This window comes from Elephantulus edwardii, unplaced genomic scaffold (genome assembly GCF_000299155.1).
Source record: "Elephantulus edwardii isolate Elephantulus edwardi_28Jun2011 unplaced genomic scaffold, EleEdw1.0 scaffold00164, whole genome shotgun sequence".
Classification (NCBI taxonomy): Eukaryota; Metazoa; Chordata; class Mammalia; order Macroscelidea; family Macroscelididae; genus Elephantulus; species Elephantulus edwardii.
Genome location: NW_006399914.1, coordinates 6,119,231 through 6,140,610, shown reverse-complemented (window position 1 = coordinate 6,140,610; position 21,380 = coordinate 6,119,231). Strand labels below are relative to the sequence as shown.

The window sequence follows — 21,380 nt, the reverse complement described above, 5'->3', positions numbered from 1 at the left end:
TATACCATGGACTGCTAAGAGAACGAACAGGTTCGTCCAGGAGAGGGTTAAACCAGGCTGCTCCTTGGAGGCAAGGATTCTCAAGCTTCATCTAACATATTCTGAACATGCTGCAAGGAGGGACCAATCCTTGGAGAAGTACATTATGCTTGGGAGGGTGAAGGGATAGTGCAGGAGAGGAAGACCCTCTATGAAGTGGATTGATTCGGAGTCTTGGGTGATGGGATAGGTGTGTCAGAGACAATAGGATTGGCACAGGATAGAGCAGGGTTTAGGGCCATTGTACACATGGTTGCTCTGAGTCATAGGCGACTCGACAGCACACAACAACAACAACAACATAGGCCTAATTGCAACAGCATCTATGTATGTGCTTTATCTATAAATGGTAAAGACCAGAAGCAAATGGCTGAATGAATTACATCTCTGCATGAATATGAACAGTATCTATCTGATAAATAATTTTCTCCCAATCTAAACTTACCTGTAGTGTACATTTACTTGTGGATGCTAGTGGCAGAGACAAATACATAAAGGCCTCAAATGTTCTAGACTTTTTATGACATGTGAGGCACTGTACTGTGGACTTGAACTGACCCTGAAAAAGTGCAACAATAATAGATTCATTGAGCTGCTTGTGTTTTTGCCAAGCATATTCTGCTGCTTTAAAGTCATCAAGATGATCATTATTTTCTTCTTTATGCCGCTTCCGATTATCAGCCTGAAAGTATAATTAAAACTCCATTATTAATATCTCAAAGATGACATTTAAACAAAATATGTGCCATTAAATATGAACACTTAAAATCTAGAACCATTTGTAATTCATATAAAGGAAAGTATAAAATGTCTGAACTCAACCAGAATGTAAACAAGGTATCTAAAAATATAAATTACTGAGGCAAAGGTATCAAATGAGACAGAAATTCTTTGGGCTCTACTATATCTGATGTCATTAAATGTTATGAAGAAGTAACCTTACATCCCTCTTTTCCTACAAAACCCCAAACCAAAACATCTTCCACCCCAAGAAAACCACACTTTATCAAAAGGGTGTGACTGGCTGGGATATCTTAATAATTTGTTATTAAGAATCTAAAATGTCTGATTTGAAAACAAGACATCCTACATATAGGTGGAAGTTAAAACTACAACAACTAGATAGATATAATCTTAGTCTTAAAGGTAGAGATATTATCTATTTGTATCTATATGTGTTATCTACCTATACCCTATGAAATATATCAGGGGAATGAATTCTGGTGACCTAGCACTAAGGAGCTGTATTGCCAACACAAAGGCACTTGGTTCAAATTGACTAGCTTCTCTGTGGGAGAAAGATGTGCAATCTCCTCCCATGTGATTTATTGTCTCTGAACACTCACAAGAGGATCAGCTATGGGTCAGTTCTGACTCTCCAGTACAAAACAGTAACAATATGAAATATATTTGTTGTACAGTTCCATTATCTTAGAACAAAGGCACTAGAATTGATTAAACTAACAGTGAATAATCATCAATAATTTCCTATCACTAGGAAAAAATTTAATGATACTGAGCAACTGTAACAAGCAGAGTCTCAGCAATTTAGAAAAAACAAATTCTTACTTTATTTAGGTCTTCATGGAGACCATCCATTAGAAACAGAAGCAGTTCTTGTGAATCTTGCTGGCTGTATCCTGCAAATTGGTCATTGATCTTCCCAATGGTGATTTTAAAGTCTTTTGGACTAATATACCTGTACTGTCCTGTCCATAGGGCTTTCATGATTATTCCAAATTCTTCTGCCACTTCACCTTTATGTCCCAACAAATTGGACCTTTGCAAAGAAAATTATAATTAAAAGAGATCAAGAAAAAACTTACTGTTAACATATTGTAACCCTAAAATATTTATTTTTCAAAGTTTTATTAGGGAGTTCAGGCTGCCTAGTGGTAAGAATCTGTGCTGCAATCTGAAAGGCATGCAGTTCGAATCTGCCAGCTGCTCCTCGGGAGAAGGGTGGGGAATCTCTTCCCGTGCAATTAACTGTCTCTGAAAACACGATCGAGGGTCAGCTATGAGTCAGTTCTGACCTGATGGTACACAACAATAACAAAGGTTTATTGAAAAAAAAAGCCCAAACCTTAATTTGACATTAGACTCTTCCAACATGCTCCTTTTGGTTGACAGCCTTGCCCTGCCTCCTCTTCCCAGGTTCTGCCTTCTCACCTTCTAAAGCCTTCTCCTTTACCCATTTGTTCTTAACAATCAGAAGGTTTTTTTTCTCTAGTTTCTTTTTAATAGCAAAGAGGGTTTCCCATTCACTAATTCGACTTCTCTGGAGCTGGTAGATCAGTGTCATAGTATTACATTTTTAATATAATACTTGAAAAAGCTATTAATTTCTTTACCTGTTAATATCATCCTGATAAAAGTTTCGGTTGAAATAATCAGCCAAGTGTGGAGCATTACATAGGCACTGCAATATTGAGTTCATGTAACAAGTATTCCCTAAATTACGAAGCCCAGTGAGTGCTGGTCCAGATCCTCCAAACACAGGATTGAGGTTCCGAATCTGAGAAGCAGAAAGCCTTGAGATCTCAGCTTTAGGGTAGCATATTGGCCTGAGAAAGAAAAAGTGTACAAGACGTCTTAAAATGCAGAGCATCTAAAATTAAGGCTCATGGAGCAAATGGCAGGCTCTTTAGCACCTGTACCCCAGTAACCCTTTAGACAGTTAAAGATAGCTCAACAGCCCTGGGCCTTACAAGGCAGTTAGTTTCCTCTCCTAGAACGAGTAACTTTAACTTCTTATGTGGGCCCATAGTACTTAGAGATCTTCTACAGATGGATTATGTAACAAACCCAACAAGTTTAACATCATCAAATGTACGTGCTCAACCAGAATGTAAAACAAAACATCTAAAAATATGTATTTACTATGGAAAAGATATCAAATGAAGTCGAAGTTCTCTGGATACTGTTCTCTAAAGTCCAGAACTGAGCTAACAAATATGGAAGCCATTTATCACAGGTTTTAAAAAGGAAAATATTTGGGGGAGGGATTGATTGTATAACAATGAAAGAATTTTACTTTTCAAAGAGAAGAGTGAATTGGGGGGAAGAGTGGGCAGGGAGAAAAGTCCAACAATCAATGAATGAATGAAAATCTTAAGTCTCTTAATAAAAAAAAGAAAAATATTCAGTTCTTTTACTAGGCACATACATTTCAAAATAACTATATATTATATCCTATATAATAGGATATAAGACAAATAAAACTTTTCTATCATCATAGAAAGATCTATTGGATAATCCCAGATTAGAAAATGCTTCCCAATATATTTGGTTTCAAAAGTTCTAGTGGCTTAATGGTAAGGACCAATTGCTTCGAGGGAGAATCATGTGTGGTTTACTGCCTATGAAAACTTGCTGGAGGGTTAAGCTATGAGTTGATTCTGACTAGACAGTACATAGCAGCAATGGACTTGGTTTATAGTGTTTCGCCAGGAGAAAAATTTTAACTAATAGATTTTTCTCTTATTATCAACCTCTAGCATTCCTGCACTCCTAAAATGTCATACTGAGAACAGACTATAAATGAAATTTCAATCACCTTTTCTTTTACAAGTGTACAAATCACATACTTATGCTTTCTTTGTTCAATACATATAAAAACAGAAATCACATTAGTATCTTTTAGGACACTATTATTCAAACAACAAATGCTGGTGAGGTTGTGGAGAAACTGGAAGCCTTTTTCATTGTTGGTGGGAGTGTAAAATGGTGCAACCACTATGGAAGGCTGTATGGCGCTTTCTCAAAAAGTTGCAAAAAGAAATATCATTCGACCCAGCAATTCCACTACTGGGAATATACCCTAAAGAAACCAGAACTGCCACCCAAGCATATATATATACACACACACACACACACACATCTTTACTGTGGCTCTGTTCACAACAGCAGAGTTGAAAACAGCCTAAGTGCCCAGCAACAAACGAATGGATAGAGAAGCTGTAGTATATTCACAATGGAATACTACGCAGCAGTGAAAAACAAGGAACTCATGCGATATTATGCAAAATAGATGACCCTGGAGGACATTATGCTGAGTGAAATATCTCAGTCACAAAAGGACAAATACTGCATAGTGCCACTGTTGTAAAAAGGGACTGCCATAGGGGTTGGGGGGCAGACTGTGGAAAATGGGATAAATTATTGAAACAGATGAGGGAAAGAAGTGTTTAAAAGGGATATATGATTAGGTATTATTGTCATGACAGGAGTCCAGAGCAAAGGCTGCAGAGTGGAGTGGACTTGGGAGAAGGAATTGTATAACAATGAAAGAATTTTTCTTTTACTTTTCAAAGAGAAGTGTGAACTGGGGCAGGGGAGATTGAGCAAAGAATGAATGGAAATCCAAAGTCTCTGTAAACTTTCATTAAAATTAATTAAAAAAATTATATTAGAAAAAAGTTGCCTTTTCAAAATAAGGTTGACGTTAATGATGTAGATAGAATAAACATTTCTGGACCTTCAAAAGAAGACACTGTTATTAATTCTTAGTATGAATAAGATTTAAAAAAGTATTTAATCAGTTTTTAGAATGAGCCCTAAAAATCTTTAACAAGATTTATAGAATTTTAAAAAGTTGTTCCCCATCATTCCTCATCTGGCAGAGAAATTCTCACAAGGGAAATAGAAAAAGTGCTCTCTTGGCTGTCCAACAAAAAGGACCAAAACTGATGCTTAAGTGGAATTCTTAGGAAGTAAGGAGTATGTATAGGAGCTCTGGTGGCCTAATGGCAAGGAGCTGAGCTGCAATCTCCAAGGCACGTGATTAGAGGCCACCAGCTGCTCCATGAGGATGGGCAATCTCCTCCCATGCGATGAACTGCCTCTGAAAACCCACTCTGGCTCCAGCTCTATGGTACACAACACCAACAACATGATAAACAAGGAGCTCCGGTGGCCACAGATTGTTGCACTGCTAACCAAAAATGTGATTCCAATCCACCAGGAGCTCTGAGGAAGAGATTTACAGGTCTGAAAGCCCCACAGAGGGTTGCTATGAGTGGTAATTAACTCAATGACGTTGAGCTGTTTACTATTAGAAATAGAAAAAAAGAACTCATTTTTTATACTCCCATCTAAACCTCCCTATTTAACCCTCTCCATTAAAAAAAGCAGGTAGCTTTGAAAAACCAGCTCTTTGTGATTCAATCAATCATAATATGATTCCAGAAACATTACAAGATTTTAAAAAGGATAAACCTAGAAGTATATATAATGAGATAGTTTGGGATACTCAAGCTACTGATCATTATTTGTACACAGATCAGCTGAAGCACAGTGAAGTAAAGGAAGCTAACAACGGAACCTAACAATGAGGGTGCAGAGCTAATTCATTATAACCCCCATTCTTTTAATGCTACATAACTTTGCTCTTATAAAGCAGAGCTGGAGGGAAAAATGTTTGGCATTAAAGGACACCATGCAAACTCAATAAACCTGTATGTTAAGGTCATCAAAGGGACATTTATGGATTATAAAAGGTCTAAGGAAAAACTCTCTATAGTCTGTGGTAAGTTGCCTTAAAATAGAATAATATCTATAATATCTACATTAATAGTTAAGATAATCCGACCTGGTTAAGATATTTCACACTTGGGGAAAACCTGAGGATGTTTTCTTCATTTCTATTTCATTAATGTCTGATAGCTAGCCACAGAAATGTATGATTTTCTAAGATGAAGAAGCTGACATACGAGCAGACATTTTAAACTATAACAAACTATTCTAAAAAATTAGATAAACATACTTGTTTTCTCGATTTACTGTTGGAGTTAATGTTAGCTTCCTTTTCTCTTCCTCTTGAACAGCCTGGGTTATATCTGGAGAGGAGTAGGAGCGTTTCAGTTTGGATGGTTCTCTGTCCCGCTCAGCAGGAATCTGTGGCTTGGCTTTACGAGTTGGAGGGGTGGAAGGAGGCACAGATGAAGGAGCCATTTCCGGTGGATACATATGAACAGTGTTGGTGGGTGAATGGTAATAACGAAATGTTCCAGTAATTGGATCAAGAAACTAGAAAAGAATAAACAAAAGAAAAATAATTATTATGTAAATAAATAAGTTACTCAATTATTACTATATTACTAACTCTTCTTTTGTATCAAAATAATAATTTTACTAAAACAGCAGTAATAATGAAGCTCTGGTGGTCAAGTGTCAAGAAGCTGTGCTTAAAAAAAAAAAAAAAGAAAGAAGCTGTGCTGCAATCCTAAATGCACATAGTTCAAATCCACCAAATGCTCCACTGAAAACGTGCAGTCTCCTCCTGTGGCAGTCGGATATGAATCAATCACACACAACAATAAAAATAAAATTTAAAAAATGTAACCAAAAAAAGTTTTAAAATAGCAGTAATAATCTCTATAATTAAAGTTCAGAAAATTTATGTTTCTAAATAATTTGCTGTTTCATGTCAAATGTCACAATTGTTCACATTCTATCCTGTTTTGCTCAGACTGCATAACAAAACATTTAAGTCTGCTGTAATTAAAGAAAAGATCTATATCCTCTATAATGAATAAAGAAATGATTCTGTATTAGAGAAAATGTAGACTAAATAAAAAAATTAGGGGGACATTCATGCACAGCAACTGTCTTATTTCTTTACTAATTCTGGCTCTTACCTTAGCCCAGCCTAAAGGTAGTCCAGGTACAATTCTCCCCATTTCTTCACTCCGAGCTCGTGTCAAAGGTTCTCGCTGAGCCTAGTTTAAAGGGAAAAAATATAAAGCATCTGATTTTTCACACCATGCTTCCATATATTAATTTATGCTATTCATACTAACAAATAACTTTTCTGTGACTACTTTTAGGATTTTTTATACTTTGTCTCCCATACTTGGGGCATGTGTCCAGGAGGAACTGATTCTTGGAGATGGACATCATGCTCAGAAGGGTGGAGGGACAGCACAGGAGAGGAAGACCTCGAGTGAGATAGACTGACACAGTAACTGGGATAATGGGGGTAGGTGTGTCAGAGTCACTGAGATTGGCTCAGGCCAGGCCAGGCTTCAGAGCTGCTGTACTCAGGGTCTCTATGAGTTGCAGGCAACTTGATGGCACATAACAACAACATACTCTGTCTATAGTTACCATAATCTCCTCTATTTATTGCTTCTAAAATATTTATGAGATCTTCTACATCTGATGTAGCAACCTAAATATAATTAGATAGTAATACTCTGCATTCACTGATCGTGTGAAACACAATGAGAATATAAAAATGTGTGAAATGCAATGTACATGAATGGTACATGGTGCATATGAATTTTGTATGCAAACTAATATAAGATAGAAATAAAGTATGAGGTAATATCCTCCAATACCAGTCAGTTCAGATTTGATGGTACACACATAAAAAATAATAAAGTGAAAGATAAATAAGTGTGAAGAGGAAACCCCTGTTGGTAACAGAAAACAAAATCCTATGATAAGCCATATAATAATTATCTTTATGTTGTTCAGGCCTTAAAAAAATCATACACATCACTGAATACAAACACATAATAAACAGAATTTGTGTAATGGAAATAAAGTTATCATAATAAATGCAAATGGAAAATTGGGAAAAGATGATTAAAAAAACCCATATAAAACAATTAATTTAGACATTTTCTTCACATCATATGCAAAAATTAACTCAAAATGGATCAGATTTCATGTTAAGAACTAAAACTAAATTTCTTTTTAAAACACAAGAAAGATCAAAAGTACGATTCACATAAATAAAAATTTATCAGACTGCAACAAAAACTTTTGTGCTTCAAAAGACACTACTAAGATGGGAGCTCTGGTGGCCTAGTGGCAAGATGCTGCACTGCAATCCCAGAGCTATACAGTTCAAATCCACCAGATGCTCTGTTGGAGAAGGAAGGGCAATCTCATCCTGTACCAGTCAGATCTGATTTGACAGTACATATAAAAATAATACAATTAAAAAAAAAGACAAAAACAAAGATGATAAAAAATCTGGGATAAAATATTTGTAAATCATCTTTATTAACTATGAATTTATCTGGAATATTGCAATGAACTCATGTAATTTAATAACACAGTAACTATGTTTAAAAATGAGAAAATCTGAACACACATTTCACACAAAAAGACTAAAGTTAAAACCACAGTGATCATCAACTGCCTGCTTTGCTATGAGATGATAGCTGACTCCTACCATTAATAATTAATAATTAATGGTAATAGTACTAAACATTGTGATCAAAGATTCTACAGAGATATCCTAATCAAAGGTGGGAGGGATGCAGAACAGAATTTAAAATTTTCATGAGCTTCACACTTCTCTGGATGAGCCCTTAAATAATTATTTTAAACTTTAAAAATATCCCCTGAAGTCTTGTTTGGTTATAATCAAACAATAGTTCAGTTTAACCACTAGAAATATCTATCTTAAGCATACACTCTTTTAAGAATTATGTTGGGTCAAACTTACAATACTAACTCAATCAGGAGGTGGTGAGTTTAAGTTAATGGGGGAAGAACACAGAAAGGAAGGTCAGAATGGTTGTATACCTTGAAGAACATAATAATGTCAGTGAATTGTACAGACAAAACTGTTCAACTGCTCTATGCTTTGTTGTATATATTCTCAACAACAAAATAAATGGGGGAAAAAAAATCCCTGAGATACCACTCTTACACCCATTAGAGTGGTTACAATTAAAAAAAAATAAATTGAAAGCCAGACTACAGTGTTACTAAGAATGTTGAGATATAGCAACTCTCAGTCATTGCTGTTGGAAATGAATTTTGGTGGGTATGTAGAAAACTTCTGACAGTTATAAAGAAAAGGTAAAAGTTGTTTTGTTTTTAAACTAACCAAAACAATGAAAAAAACCTCAAATTCTATGCTTAGATATCTACTCAAAAGAAATAAAAAGTTGTTGTTGTTAAGTGCCATCGAGTTGCCTGGGCCTCATAGTGACCCTATGTACAACAGCCCTAAACTCTGCTCTGTCCTATACCAATCTTGTTGTCTCTGACACATCTACCCTCATTACCCTATCACTGAATCAATCCATCTCAACCAGGTTCTTCCTCTCTTGCTTTGTCCCTTCACCCTCCCAAGTATGACGTCTCATTCCAAGGAATGATCCTGCCCTGCAACATGTCCAAAGTATGTCAAAATCCTTGCCTCCAAGGAGCAGCCTGGCTTCAACCTTTCCACGATGAACCTGTTTGTATATTTCCACATAAATATTTGTAAGTGAATATTCACAGAAATATTGTAATAGCCTAAAAGTTCAAACGTCTATCAGTGAGTAAAAGAGATACATAAAATGTGGAATTATCCATACATTTGAATACTGTGTAGTGATAAAAATAGAATGGACTACCAATATATGTTAAAATATGACTAAATCTCAAAAGCCTTATGCTAAGTAAGAGAAAGCTGACACAAAGACCAGAGATTACAGGCAATTCCATTTTTGAAAAATGCCTGATAAAATACCCTGCTCTTTTTTTTGTCTAGGCTGATGTCAACTGAGTCTCAGCCTACTTTCACCAAAGCATCCATTTTAAATAAAGTATATTTGTTGTTATTTAAGGAAAAAAAAAAAAAAGACCAGAAACAGAGGCTGGTAGGTGCAATGGGGAAGAACTATGATAGCAGCTTTTATTGTGAAATGTTGTATAATCTTTGGTTGTGATAATAACTCATAACTGCAAGTTACTAAAAATCAAATGATTCAAAACAGAAAAATGAGTAAACTTTATGGTATTAACAATATTTGAAGCTCAAATAGAAACAAAGGCAAGGATGTTTAATTTTTAAAAAGTGTAAGGATTTTCATCATTTTATAAAATCAATACTTCTCAACTTTGAGGAAGACAGATGTTTACTCCTTTAGTGTATCAATCCTTTAGCGTGTAAAAACCAAAAAAAAAAAAAAAAAAAAAACCTAAAAAGACCCCTGTGAGAGAGTAGATCTCAAGATGATGTTAACTACACATGGTTATCAATCATTTCTTCCTCCACAATGAATTACTTACTTTATTTCTTTCAGCATCCTCTGTATTTTCGTTAATAGTTGCTGTCTTTAGAATTCCACTTTCTGATTGTTCTTTAATTTTAACAGGCTGTAAAATGGTAAAAATCCAGAAGTATAAATGAACTTTCTCCAATATATCACTAGTTTAAACAACCAAATTCATTCCACGAAAAATTAAAAAGTAAGGAAGAAACTGCAGGCCTCTGAAAATATTATTCCATTTCACCATTAGATTTAAAAGATACTTTCAGTTAAAGATTTTAAAGCCCTTTTGTAATTTCCTGATATCCTAAAGTTGAAAGATTCAGAAACCGATGAATCAGTGGGGAAAAGAAGAGGGAAAAAAAAAGAAAACTAAAGTGGATGAACAGACGCACAATACATGGTCAAGAAAAAGAGACTGGCCATTTGTGTATATCCATCATATTCATCTTGGGCTCATTAGAACATTATCCTTTTATTGAAAAGTCTCATGATTTTGGTTACTATGAAAAGAAGCAATGCTTTTAAAAAAGCAAATTATTAAAGAAAATGAATATAACATTTTATATAGCACAAAAGTGCAAATCCATTTTATGTCCTCTTGGAACAAAATGTGGTTACATAACACATAATTAATTTTTAAAAATACTAAGGGGGAAAATCTTTTAATTAGCAACATTTTAATAAAATTTATCCTAAAATAAATTATATACTTATCTACTTTTAAAATGATTACGCAACAAATGCAATCTTAACTATTTTAATCCTATTGCAGGAAATACCAACAATTACGTGATCATCTTGGGGTTACTTGGCACCTCTACCAATAAGTAGACCCCATAAGTGTGAATGGTTTAAGTTCTAATGACTATCAGCTTCAAATATGGCAAGATGGAAAAGGAATGTTTTTAGAACCTAACTACTGAAAATCTCTTTAAAATGCTAAGAAACAAAGATGCCACTTTGAAGACTAAGGTGAGTGTGATCCAAACCTTGGAATTTTCCAGTTGCCTCGTATATATGTGAAAATTTGACAAGAACTGTACAATATATATTACAAGAATATACTATGGAATATACTATGAACTGTACAGTCCTACTCCACCCCTCCACACCAAAAAAGAAAAAAACAAACCAAAAAACGCAAATCTGTCTTGAGAGATGTGCAACCATAATGCTCCTCAGAAGCAAGAGTGTTGAGATTTTGCCTCTCATACTGTGGGCATGTTACCAGGAATGTGTAGTCTTTGGAGAAAGACAGGATGATAAAGAAGAGGGTACAGAAAAAGAGGAAAGCTAACAAGATGAATTGACACAGTGGTTGCAACAATGGGCTTAAGCACAACAGTGACTTTGAGGATGCCACTGGATCTGCTGTGTACCAGAATACTATGAGGCAGAGCTGACTGAACAGCACTTTCCAACAAGATGATTCTGTTTCATTTATAAATTGTCAGTTGAAAATAGTATAAGTACTATGTGTAAGTTGTAAGAGTACTCAGGCACAGAACATATGAAGCTTTTAGAGACAGTAACTATTATTATTTGGAAACTGTTTATGTCCTTGTCATTTTTCCTCTGCCCTTGGCAAGTTGATGTTAGTTGTCAATGGGGTGTCTACCTGACTCATAAGTACCCCCATGCACACAGCAGAACTGTGCCCCAGAGGTTTCCAAGCTGTGCACGTTAGAAAGCCGGTCACCAAGCCCATCTCTTAAGTATGTTTGAACCTTCTACCTTTTAGGAGTCAAGTGCTTTTAAACAAATCCCTTCAAAATGCCAACTCTGATGATTTGACACCATCCCTGGTAACAATTATTATCATGAGGTAACATCAGGAATATATATTACTGGGGAAATGCTGGCATAAATAGTTATTTAGTGACTGTATCTTCAGCGTTCACAAGATCTACAATGAAGAAGATGATTTTAGTGTGTTATTTCGTGGCCCCAATTTTGTCTATTTAGGTTTGCTGCAAGGAAACAACATTTTTGGTAGTTGATACTGACAAATAAAGATATTTAGAGTAAGTACAACATTACTAAATTGTTAAATTTTGCAGTAGGCCTGAACTGCTACACAAGAAAAACAGAAATTACATTTTGTAGTTTCCCCATTAAGTCGTTTTTGTACCACTGAAAAATAAACTTCTGTTTATATGTATGTAAAAGAGTTAGGACAGATCTCACTAAATAAGCATATTTAGTGTTAAAAAGATAGTGTCAATTATATAATCAAGGAAAAAAATTAAAAGTATGATACTAAGGAAAAAAACCCATAAAAATATCCTCCAAAATTATGGGAATCAGTTTTGAGTATAAAAGAAAGTACAAATGAGAAGCAAAAACAGATTATTGCCTATATTTTGTGAAATGAGGAAGGCAAGAGACAAAATGATGTAGATATGAAAAAAAAAATCAATATACTCCAATACTGGGCTTTTGAAATACTATTGTGTTTGAGCATATACGAAGTATAGACTAGCTCTCGAGGATACAAGTACTTAATACCTAACTTCTCCAGACTGCGGGAAGATTATTTTTCAGTTGAGGTCTTGTGATGATCATACAATCACAAATAAAAATGAAGGTTACCATTATTTATCTCAGTTATTAGAACATGCTGTATGTCACAGACATTCTCAATTATTATCATTTACTCTGCACTAGGCTAAAATTAGTAATTTATTTGAAGGTATCTTGTTTATAAACATTTGTCAGATTCTAATTTTTTTCTTTTGTATTAAAATTCAACTATGGATGTATATAAAACAAAATAAATGGAGATGGTTTATTTTTTAAAAAAAAGCCTGCCCTTCTGAGGGATGGCACTGGCATTAACTTTTTAATATGCATTTTAATTGGCAATTGACACTGTTTGTTTCAACTCACCTTGCCTGAACTTGAATCTTCTGTCACAGAAGCTGGGGGCACATCAGTTGACTTTTTCTGTACTTCTGGGGTTGGACATCTCTTCCCTCTGTCTTCTACAGATGTTTTGGCAGCAGTAATTTCACGTTCACTTCTACTTTGTTTTTTCACTCCTGTCATTTCTTTGGTGAGTTTTCCTGAGGAGTCTTTATCATCTTTCTTGGTTTGTTCACTTTCTCTCTTTTCTACTTCTTCTGTTGGTTTTGGTTCCTTCTCTTTGATTTCAGTTTCTTCCATTTCTTGTTTCTTTCTGGCTTTCTGCTCCTGTTCGTCCCTCCGCAATTTCTCTTTCTGTTCTTCTTGTTGCCTTTCCCGAAGTTCCTTCTCTTGTTTGCTTTTCTCCATTAAAAGAGCTGCTTCTGCATGAATACGAGCCTTTTCTTCATCTGTTAATGTGATGGCCTGTGGAGCGAATACTGGCTTTGTGGAACGATCAGGAACAACTTTTCCATCCTGAGAAGGCTCCTGGTCTATACTTTCAGATTTTATATTCTGATCATCAGATAATTTTATTGTTGGCTTTTTAGTACGATCAATCTACAACAACAAAAACAGAGCAAATTATATTTTCATCAAATTTCAAGAATGTAATCTAAGTTCTTGTAATTGCACAATAAGCATAAATCTTTTTTTTTAATAATTTTAATGAACATTTACAGACAATTTGGATTTCCATTCATTCACAGCTGCACTTCTCTACCCGCCCAGCCTTCTCCCCCCGCCCCTCCCAGTTCGCTCCTCTCTTTCAAAAGTAAAAGAAAGACTCCCTCTCTGGTACACAATCCCCCGAACCCCTCCCACCACCCCAAGTACATTCCACTATGCAACCTTAATTGTGGACTCTTGTGATAACCATAATACCCTATCACACATCGCTTTTAAATTATTCAGTCCCTCATCTGTTTCAGTGCAGTATACATAATTTATCCAGTTTTTCTCAGTCTTACCCCACCCTGATATCAGTCCCATTTTACAGCAGTGGCACCATGCAATATTTGTCCTCTTACGACTGAGATATTTCACTCAGCATAATGTCTTCCAGGCTCACCCATTTTGAATAATATTGAATGAGTTCCTTGTTTTTCAATGCAGCATAGTATTCCATTGTGTGAATATACCATAGCTTCTCTATCCATTCGTTTGTTGATGGGCACCTGGGTTGTTTCCAACTCCTTGCTATTGTGAACAGAGCTGCGATAAACATGGTGTGCATATATCTGCTTGGATGTCAGTTATGGTCTCTCTGGGGTATATTCCCAGTAGTGGAATTGCTGGGTCAAATGGTATCTCTATTTGCAACTTTTTGAGAAAGCACCATACCACCTTTCGCAGTGGTTGCACCATTTTACATTCACACCAACAGTGAATAAAGGTTCCAGTTTCTCCACAACCTCGCCAGCATTTGTTGCTGCTTTTCTGTTAAATTTTGCTATTCTGACTGGGGTGAGATATCTCATGGATGTTTTGAAGCATAAATCTTTTGTGTTAATAATTTTGTGGAGACATTTCCCAGAATATATATTCTGAATCAAGGTTTCTCAAAAGGTAGAACTTACATGGGAGACATTAAAACATCACTAGCACTCAACATTTTTTTATTTCACTGTAATATGTGAGAGATACTGCATACTAGAGCACGGGCCTTGGCTTAAACATTTTGCCCTCTGCTTGCCTTACCTGAAGTCTTGGACTAAAACTAGCCAAGTTCTCAGATATATGCTCTCAGAGTAACATATTCTCTTACTTCATAGATGTATTGGCATTCTGATTAATGTTTTAGTTAAAATTTGTTTTTTCTCCTATAGTAGGAGACTGTATCTGACAAAAGGTCAACAAATATCTTGCTAAGGAAGTATTCTGTAACAACTTTCACAAGAGATAAGATATTAATTGGTATTCTCTGAGTAATAATTAAACTGCCTACTAAGAAAAAAGTTAAATGTTATCACCTCAATCTAGCTCCTGTACCACTATTTGCACCACTGTTAGAAGTCACCAAACACAATTTCTTAAGAATAGTTTACTGAAACATGAATAGATGAGCATATCTGAGGAATAATAACCTGCACAGTATCCCTACAAAATTAATTAGTCAAGAAATCATTGCTTTCTCTTCACTTCTTAATTCTTCCTGAAGCAAATGAAAACATATACTCTCTTCTCTTTTTGTATTATTCAAGAAAGAAGAAACAAATATGGGAATGAGTTAACAATAAAACGTTAAACCAGCAAGCAAAAGAAATGAGGATTTGATACCATTTTTCAGTAACTCAATTAATTATTCCCCAAACTAAAAAAATAGCTCTTATAACATCACTTTTTAGTTTAAAATTCTTCAAGGTTCTCCTTGGCTTACAAAATCAAATTTTAAGTCTCTCTTAATAGCTCTTCCCCATCTTTCCAATATTACTTATAATCACACTCTTAACTTCTCCAACAGAGACTTGCATGCAAGCATACCAAATGCCACTCACTGCTCCTTGAGCATGTTCAACCTTTGGTCAAGTACTTTTTCTACTTGTCCCTTCCATCATCAAATCCACCTCAGCTAGGTTACCTAAAATACTACTTTCATGACAAAGACTCATCTAATCCCCTCAGTTAAATTTTTTTCTCCTTGATCTATTCTTAATGGATACTAAGAGTTCTGTTTGGGGCAATTAAAAAGTTTTGGAAATGAAGACTGTGGTGATAACAGCACAATATTATAATTAATGGCATGCATTTGGCAGTTAAATGTTTAAAATGGCAAATTTTGTTACATATATTTTACTATAATAAGGGGAAAAAACATGTAAATGAAAAGGCATAGATGAGAATGAAACTGAATTTCCCTTTATCATACACATATCTTATATAAAGCAAACTATTTGGGGAAAGTGTTGTTGGCAGGCATCAACTTGGCTCTGGCACACAGTGACTTCTTCATGACCATCAGAACTAAACACTGTCCTGTGCCACCCTCATGATCACTGCTGTGCTGGAGCCCACTGCTGCAATACTGTGAATCTATCTTACTAGGGACCCTCCTTGCATTTGCCGACCTTCTACTTTACAAAGCAGGATATCCTTCTTTAGGACCTAGTCCCTTCTGAGAACATGTCCAAAGCATGTGAGAGAAGTCTCATTGTCCTTTCTTCTAAACAGCACCACAGCTGCACTTCCTCCAAGACAGTTCTGGCCATTCTTCTGGCAGTTTATGGTACATTCAATAATCTTCACCAACATAATTCAAAGGCATTAACTCTCCTTTGGTCTTCCTTATTCATTGTCCAGCTTTTGAAATCATATCAAGTGACTGAAAATGTCATGGTTTAGATCAGGTGCACTTTAGTCCTCCAAATGACAGCTTTGCTTTTTAACACTTCGAAGAGGTCTTTTGCAATAAATGTGCCCACTGTAATATGTCATTTGATCTCATGACTGCTGCTTTCATGGGCTCTCTCTGCAGATGCACACAAAATTATATCTCTGACGTCAAAGTTTGGGACAATACTATGGGGCAAACGGCAACACAAAACGTTGAAAGGATTGTTCAAGTTCACTATAGCAGTACAGTCTTTTAACTGTACCACTAGTAGTAAATGGAGTGCCAGCTGAGTTTAAAATCGTTTCCATTATCTATTAGCTATGGCAGTAATAATTACAAATAAAAATTTTAACAACAAAAAGGTCTCCCGAAATATTCTTTTCATTGGTACTTTTTGTTCTCAGATATTAGAATTTATACATAAAATTTTATCACTTTACTACACATTTAATGTTAACACAAGAGACAATAATATTAAAATAAAATCTACAACATACCTGTGGAATACTCTTTATAATAGGCACTGGCTGTACTGCAGGTGAAACATCAGATTTAGAAGTAGCAATTGGCTCAACTGGAGTTGATACATTAAGTGGTCCCAATCTCTCGTCTTTTAATTCTCTATTTTCATCTACTTCTACTTGTACCGGAGGAGGCAGCCCTCCAGCAGTAGATTTAGACGGAACCGGCTCTTCCAGAGATGGGTAAGTAAAATCCACTAAAATTCCCAAAAGAATAACACATTTTTTAAGAAGAGCAAACCACATAATTATGCCTTTTATGCCTAATACATGTCATATGTGAAAGTTAAATGTATTTTAAATGAAGAGACAACTACAGAGTCAAAGAAAATAACTTCCAAGTTGTGCATGTCTGGTATTTTTAGTGTCAAAACTAAAACTGCTGATAACTAATAAGACAAATGTACACACAATGAAAAAATGTTACTCTGAAAATAAAAGTAACTTATTTGAAAGTGTACTTTGATGAAGCAATTTAAAATAAAAATTTTCACATACATACATGAGATAGACACCTCTTCATTCTTGCCTCGTGGGGGTGGAGTGATTTTAGCATTTGTTGTGTACTGGGGATAGCAAAGAAGCCAGTTTTCATAGCCTCCTTCTAAAACTAAAGGTTCATTTCGCAGGACAGTTTTACTTTCCCACTATAAAATAAGGAAATAGAGTTTTTAATATGGTAGCAGTCTCCTGACAAAAAAAGGTAACAAAGCTGAATTTTAAAATTGCTCCTACGAAGACAATTCAGCTTCTAAACACTGAAAAATCTGAGAACGGAATTAAAAATTCAGCATTAAAATACTAAGTATAGTTTTTAAAAACCATACAACTCCAGTCTCAGCAGAAAATTAATTCTACTGATATGAAATAAAAATAAAGCATGATCTCATTACCAAGAGCTGTATCACTTTAGCATTTTGTAGTTTATCCTTTTTTTTGTAGTTTATTCTTAATGACACTTTTCTATCTAGATACACTTTGTGGAAATGGTATTTTATAAAACAACTAAACTTCCTGCTGCTGCTTTTCACTTATTTTAACATACTAATAAAACTATCATTTCTGTAATAACTACAGGATATTCCATTTTATATAGACATATAAAAATTTAATGCCATTTAAACACTTGTTTTTCTCCCAGAAATTCATTAACTCTCTTAACTTTAAGAAGTGGGATAAAAGAATCATTTTCAGGGTTTTGCTATATATTGCCAATCTCTGAAATCTTTTATAATAATTAGTATTTGTATATTTTAGTAAGATAAACTCTCAGAACCAGAAGAGTTGGTTAAAAAACACCTGCCTACAACTAAAAGTTTGTTGTTATTGTTGTGTACCGTAGAGTCGGAACTGACCCACAGCTGAACCTACGGCATGTTTCCAAAAACAGTTAACTCTCACAGGAGGACAATGCCCATATTCCTCCCATGAAGCAGCTGGTGGCCTTGAACTGCATGTCTTTGGGACTGCAGTGGCCCTTCTTGTCACAGGGCCATTCCAATTGTTTTGTGATTTTTACTAAACTAGTAGACAAAAGCTCTGGTGGCGCAGTCTAAGAAGTTGTGCTACTAACCCAAAGGATGTGCCTCTCGGGCAGTTTCAATTTACCAGTGGCTCCATAGGAGAAAGATGAGCAATCCCCCCGTTTAATTTATAGCCTTATAAACCAAATAAGCCGGCTATGAGTCAGGTCTGACATGACAATGAGTTTTCGGAGTAGACAAAAATGGTATTGTATTTTATATCGCATTTTTTTAAACTAAGGAAATTGAGTCCTTCCACTTCCTAAACAGCATGCCTCTGGAAACTATTAACTTTGGTAAATAATGATAGTTATAGAAAGGCTTCAGGCCTTTTGTTCATAGGGACGCTATGAGTTGTGTTTGACTCAACGGGAATCACAATGACAAAACAATCTTATTTTTAAATTTTTTTTAATGGAGTTGTTTAATATTTTATTGAGGAGTGTGACTATCCCCTGAGCACTATGAAAAACAGGTTTTGTCATATATGTTAAAATATTTTTGTTCACTGGCACTTTTTTTTTTTTGTTCATTGGCACTTTATACATGGTCACATCTACTGACGTTCATTTATGCCATTTTGGTTTAAAATCAAGATAATAAAAATATCTACCAATGCTTTCCTCTATTATTCCTGTTTTAATAAATACATTTATATCTTTAATCCATTTGGGATGTATTTTTGTCTAAAGTAAGATAGAGATCAATTTTCTTTCATATACTGGCTTGTCAGCTCTCTGAAGCCACTCATTTCAACCTAGCCTTTTCTCAGTGATTTAGGTTAGCTAAACTATATACTTGCATATCTCTTTTTTTGGGGGGGTCCCCATCCTTTTTTCTTGTGTACTGTCAAAATGGATCCAACTGGCACAGGAAGAGGTTGCCCCTCCTTCTCCAGCAGACCATTTGGTGGACTCGAATCGTGTGCCTTCGGGATTGCAGCAGTTTCTTGCCACTAGTCCAGCAGAGGTCCCTAAACTTTCATTATCTCTTAAGCTGAATTTTATGAAATTGTTTTTTATAGATTAAAACCAGATGAGTGTTGGTGGTTTCTTATTAATACTCTGTGCCTAGACTTCCTATTTTAAAGCATGAACAACGTTAATAAGGCTTTTTTAAAAATTTTAATTTTATTTTATTTTATTATTTTGTGTGTGTGTGTATTGTCAAATCAGATCTGACTAGTACAGGAGGAGATTGTCCCTCCTTCTCCAGCAGAGCATCTGGTGGATTCAAACTGCTTACCTCTGGGATTGAGTGCAGCTTCTTGCCACTAGGCCACCAGAGCTTACCGTTAATAAGACTTTTAAGACACAAGGCAGCATTAACTGAACTTCTTACCAGCAAAATTACTTTCATTTCCACCAGCACTCAGTTTGCAATAAATTAACTGAGTATTATTTCTTGCAATCTTTTTAATGTGATCAGCAAAAATGACATTTCAATGCTCTTAATTTACATTTACTTGATTTATTAGTAGAGCTGACCATTTCTTTAAAAAATTTTTTTATTATTATTAATATTATTTTTTATGTGTGTACCATCAAATCAGATCCAACTGGTACAGGAGGCGATTGTTCCTCCTTCTTCAGCAGAGCATCCGGTGGATTTGAACGTGCACCTCTGGGATTGCAGTGCAATTTCGAGAGTTGACCATTTTTATGTATAAGTTCACTTGCACTGCCTTTTTTGTTCTTGTCTATGTCCACTGTTTATTTTACTATAAAATTATTTCTTATAAAAGACCTTCAGAATTTAGGTTTCCTTTGTATTTTTAAAGTGTAAGTATAAATACTTGTTCTAGAGAACTTCTGAAACTTCAAATACCCTATTTTATATAGATACATTAATTTTATAACAGTGACACAAAAGAAATCTCTTAATGTGAATAAACAAACAAACAAACAAACACAAAACTACAAATCAAAGCATGACAGGTCTTCTTGTCTTTAAAATGAATAGCTAGTCAAAATTTCCTTCTAATAGTAAGAAGGCTTGCAATGACAGTAAACTAACAAAGAAATGTGCTAACCTTAAAAAGTGCATCTTTCAGACTCCGTAGAGTTGTTCCAAGCTGTAAATCTTTTGCAGAACTAAACCAGTCAAGAAGTACCACATAATCCACATTCCCTCTCATCTTCCATCTATCTTTAGAATCATTTGGGAGGTTTGCTTCAATTCTACTAGTAGTGTCTCTGAAATGTATTAATATTTTATTCGGTCAAAAGTAGATAAGAAGTCACAATATATTAATATATGATACTTAATTTTGTTTTACAGCCTCTCTCACACCACAGCAAACTTTAAGACCATTTAACTGCTGTAAAATACTCAAATATATTTGGTAATAATTAGAAAGTAGAAACAGACTCAATTCTCTGACACTTCGCAAAAAAGGGAGGAGAGGAACCAAGCTCAAAATAGAAGAAGTCTTCTGTACATCTTTCCTAACCAAATATAAAAAATGGTACGTCATCTCAATAACACTTGCATTTGCATTTTCCTACACCTTTAATTATTGTTGTATACTGTCAAGTCAAAACTGAGACATAGCTGATCGTCCAGTGGATTTTCAGATGCATTTAATCACATGGAAGGAGACTGCCCTCTTTCTCTTTCGGAGTATACAGGCTGACAGTGCAACCGCTTACCACTATTAGTTAACCAAATACTTATTTAACAGATAGATAGCACTTAGTATGTGCCAGCCACTGTTCTAAATGCTTTACAAAGATCTCATTGAATTTTCATAATTCTGTAAGGTACTGGATTATCCCCATTTCAGAGATGGGGATAAACTGAGGCATAAACACCTTAAGTAACTTGTCCAAGGTTATCCTTGACAAGCGGAGCCAGAATTCAAACACAATCTGACTTACATGTATGCCGTTACCTGTTACACTACACTGCCTCTTAGAGAATCAACAGTATAGAATATCAACAACACTACATGAAAGCATGCTATTTTCCTCCTTTTACTTCAATGTTGTTCTTTGTTGTTATGTGCCGTCGAGTCGCTTGTGACTCATAGCGACCCTATGTACAACAG

At 35.2% G+C, this 21,380-nt stretch overlaps 1 protein-coding gene across 2 annotated transcripts in view; it reads right to left on the bottom strand.

Annotated features, from left to right (window-relative positions):
* The window catches only part of USP8 (ubiquitin specific peptidase 8), a 69,117-nt gene that overhangs the window by 2,718 nt on the left and 45,019 nt on the right, over positions 1-21,380 (bottom strand). The window contains exons 7-16 of one of the 2 annotated variants that reach the window (XM_006895310.1): positions 20,364-20,526; positions 17,311-17,455; positions 16,785-17,005; positions 12,939-13,514; positions 10,066-10,152; positions 6,681-6,761; positions 5,807-6,069; positions 2,394-2,606; positions 1,609-1,819; positions 485-721 (exon numbers count right to left, since the gene is read on the bottom strand). In XM_006895310.1, coding sequence (XP_006895372.1) covers positions 485-721; positions 1,609-1,819; positions 2,394-2,606; positions 5,807-6,069; positions 6,681-6,761; positions 10,066-10,152; positions 12,939-13,514; positions 16,785-17,005; positions 17,311-17,455; positions 20,364-20,526 — 2,197 coding nt within the window. The remainder of the gene's footprint in view (positions 1-484; positions 722-1,608; positions 1,820-2,393; positions 2,607-5,806; positions 6,070-6,680; positions 6,762-10,065; positions 10,153-12,938; positions 13,515-16,784; positions 17,006-17,310; positions 17,456-20,363; positions 20,527-21,380) is intronic. The other variant, XM_006895311.1, reaches the window with a different exon arrangement.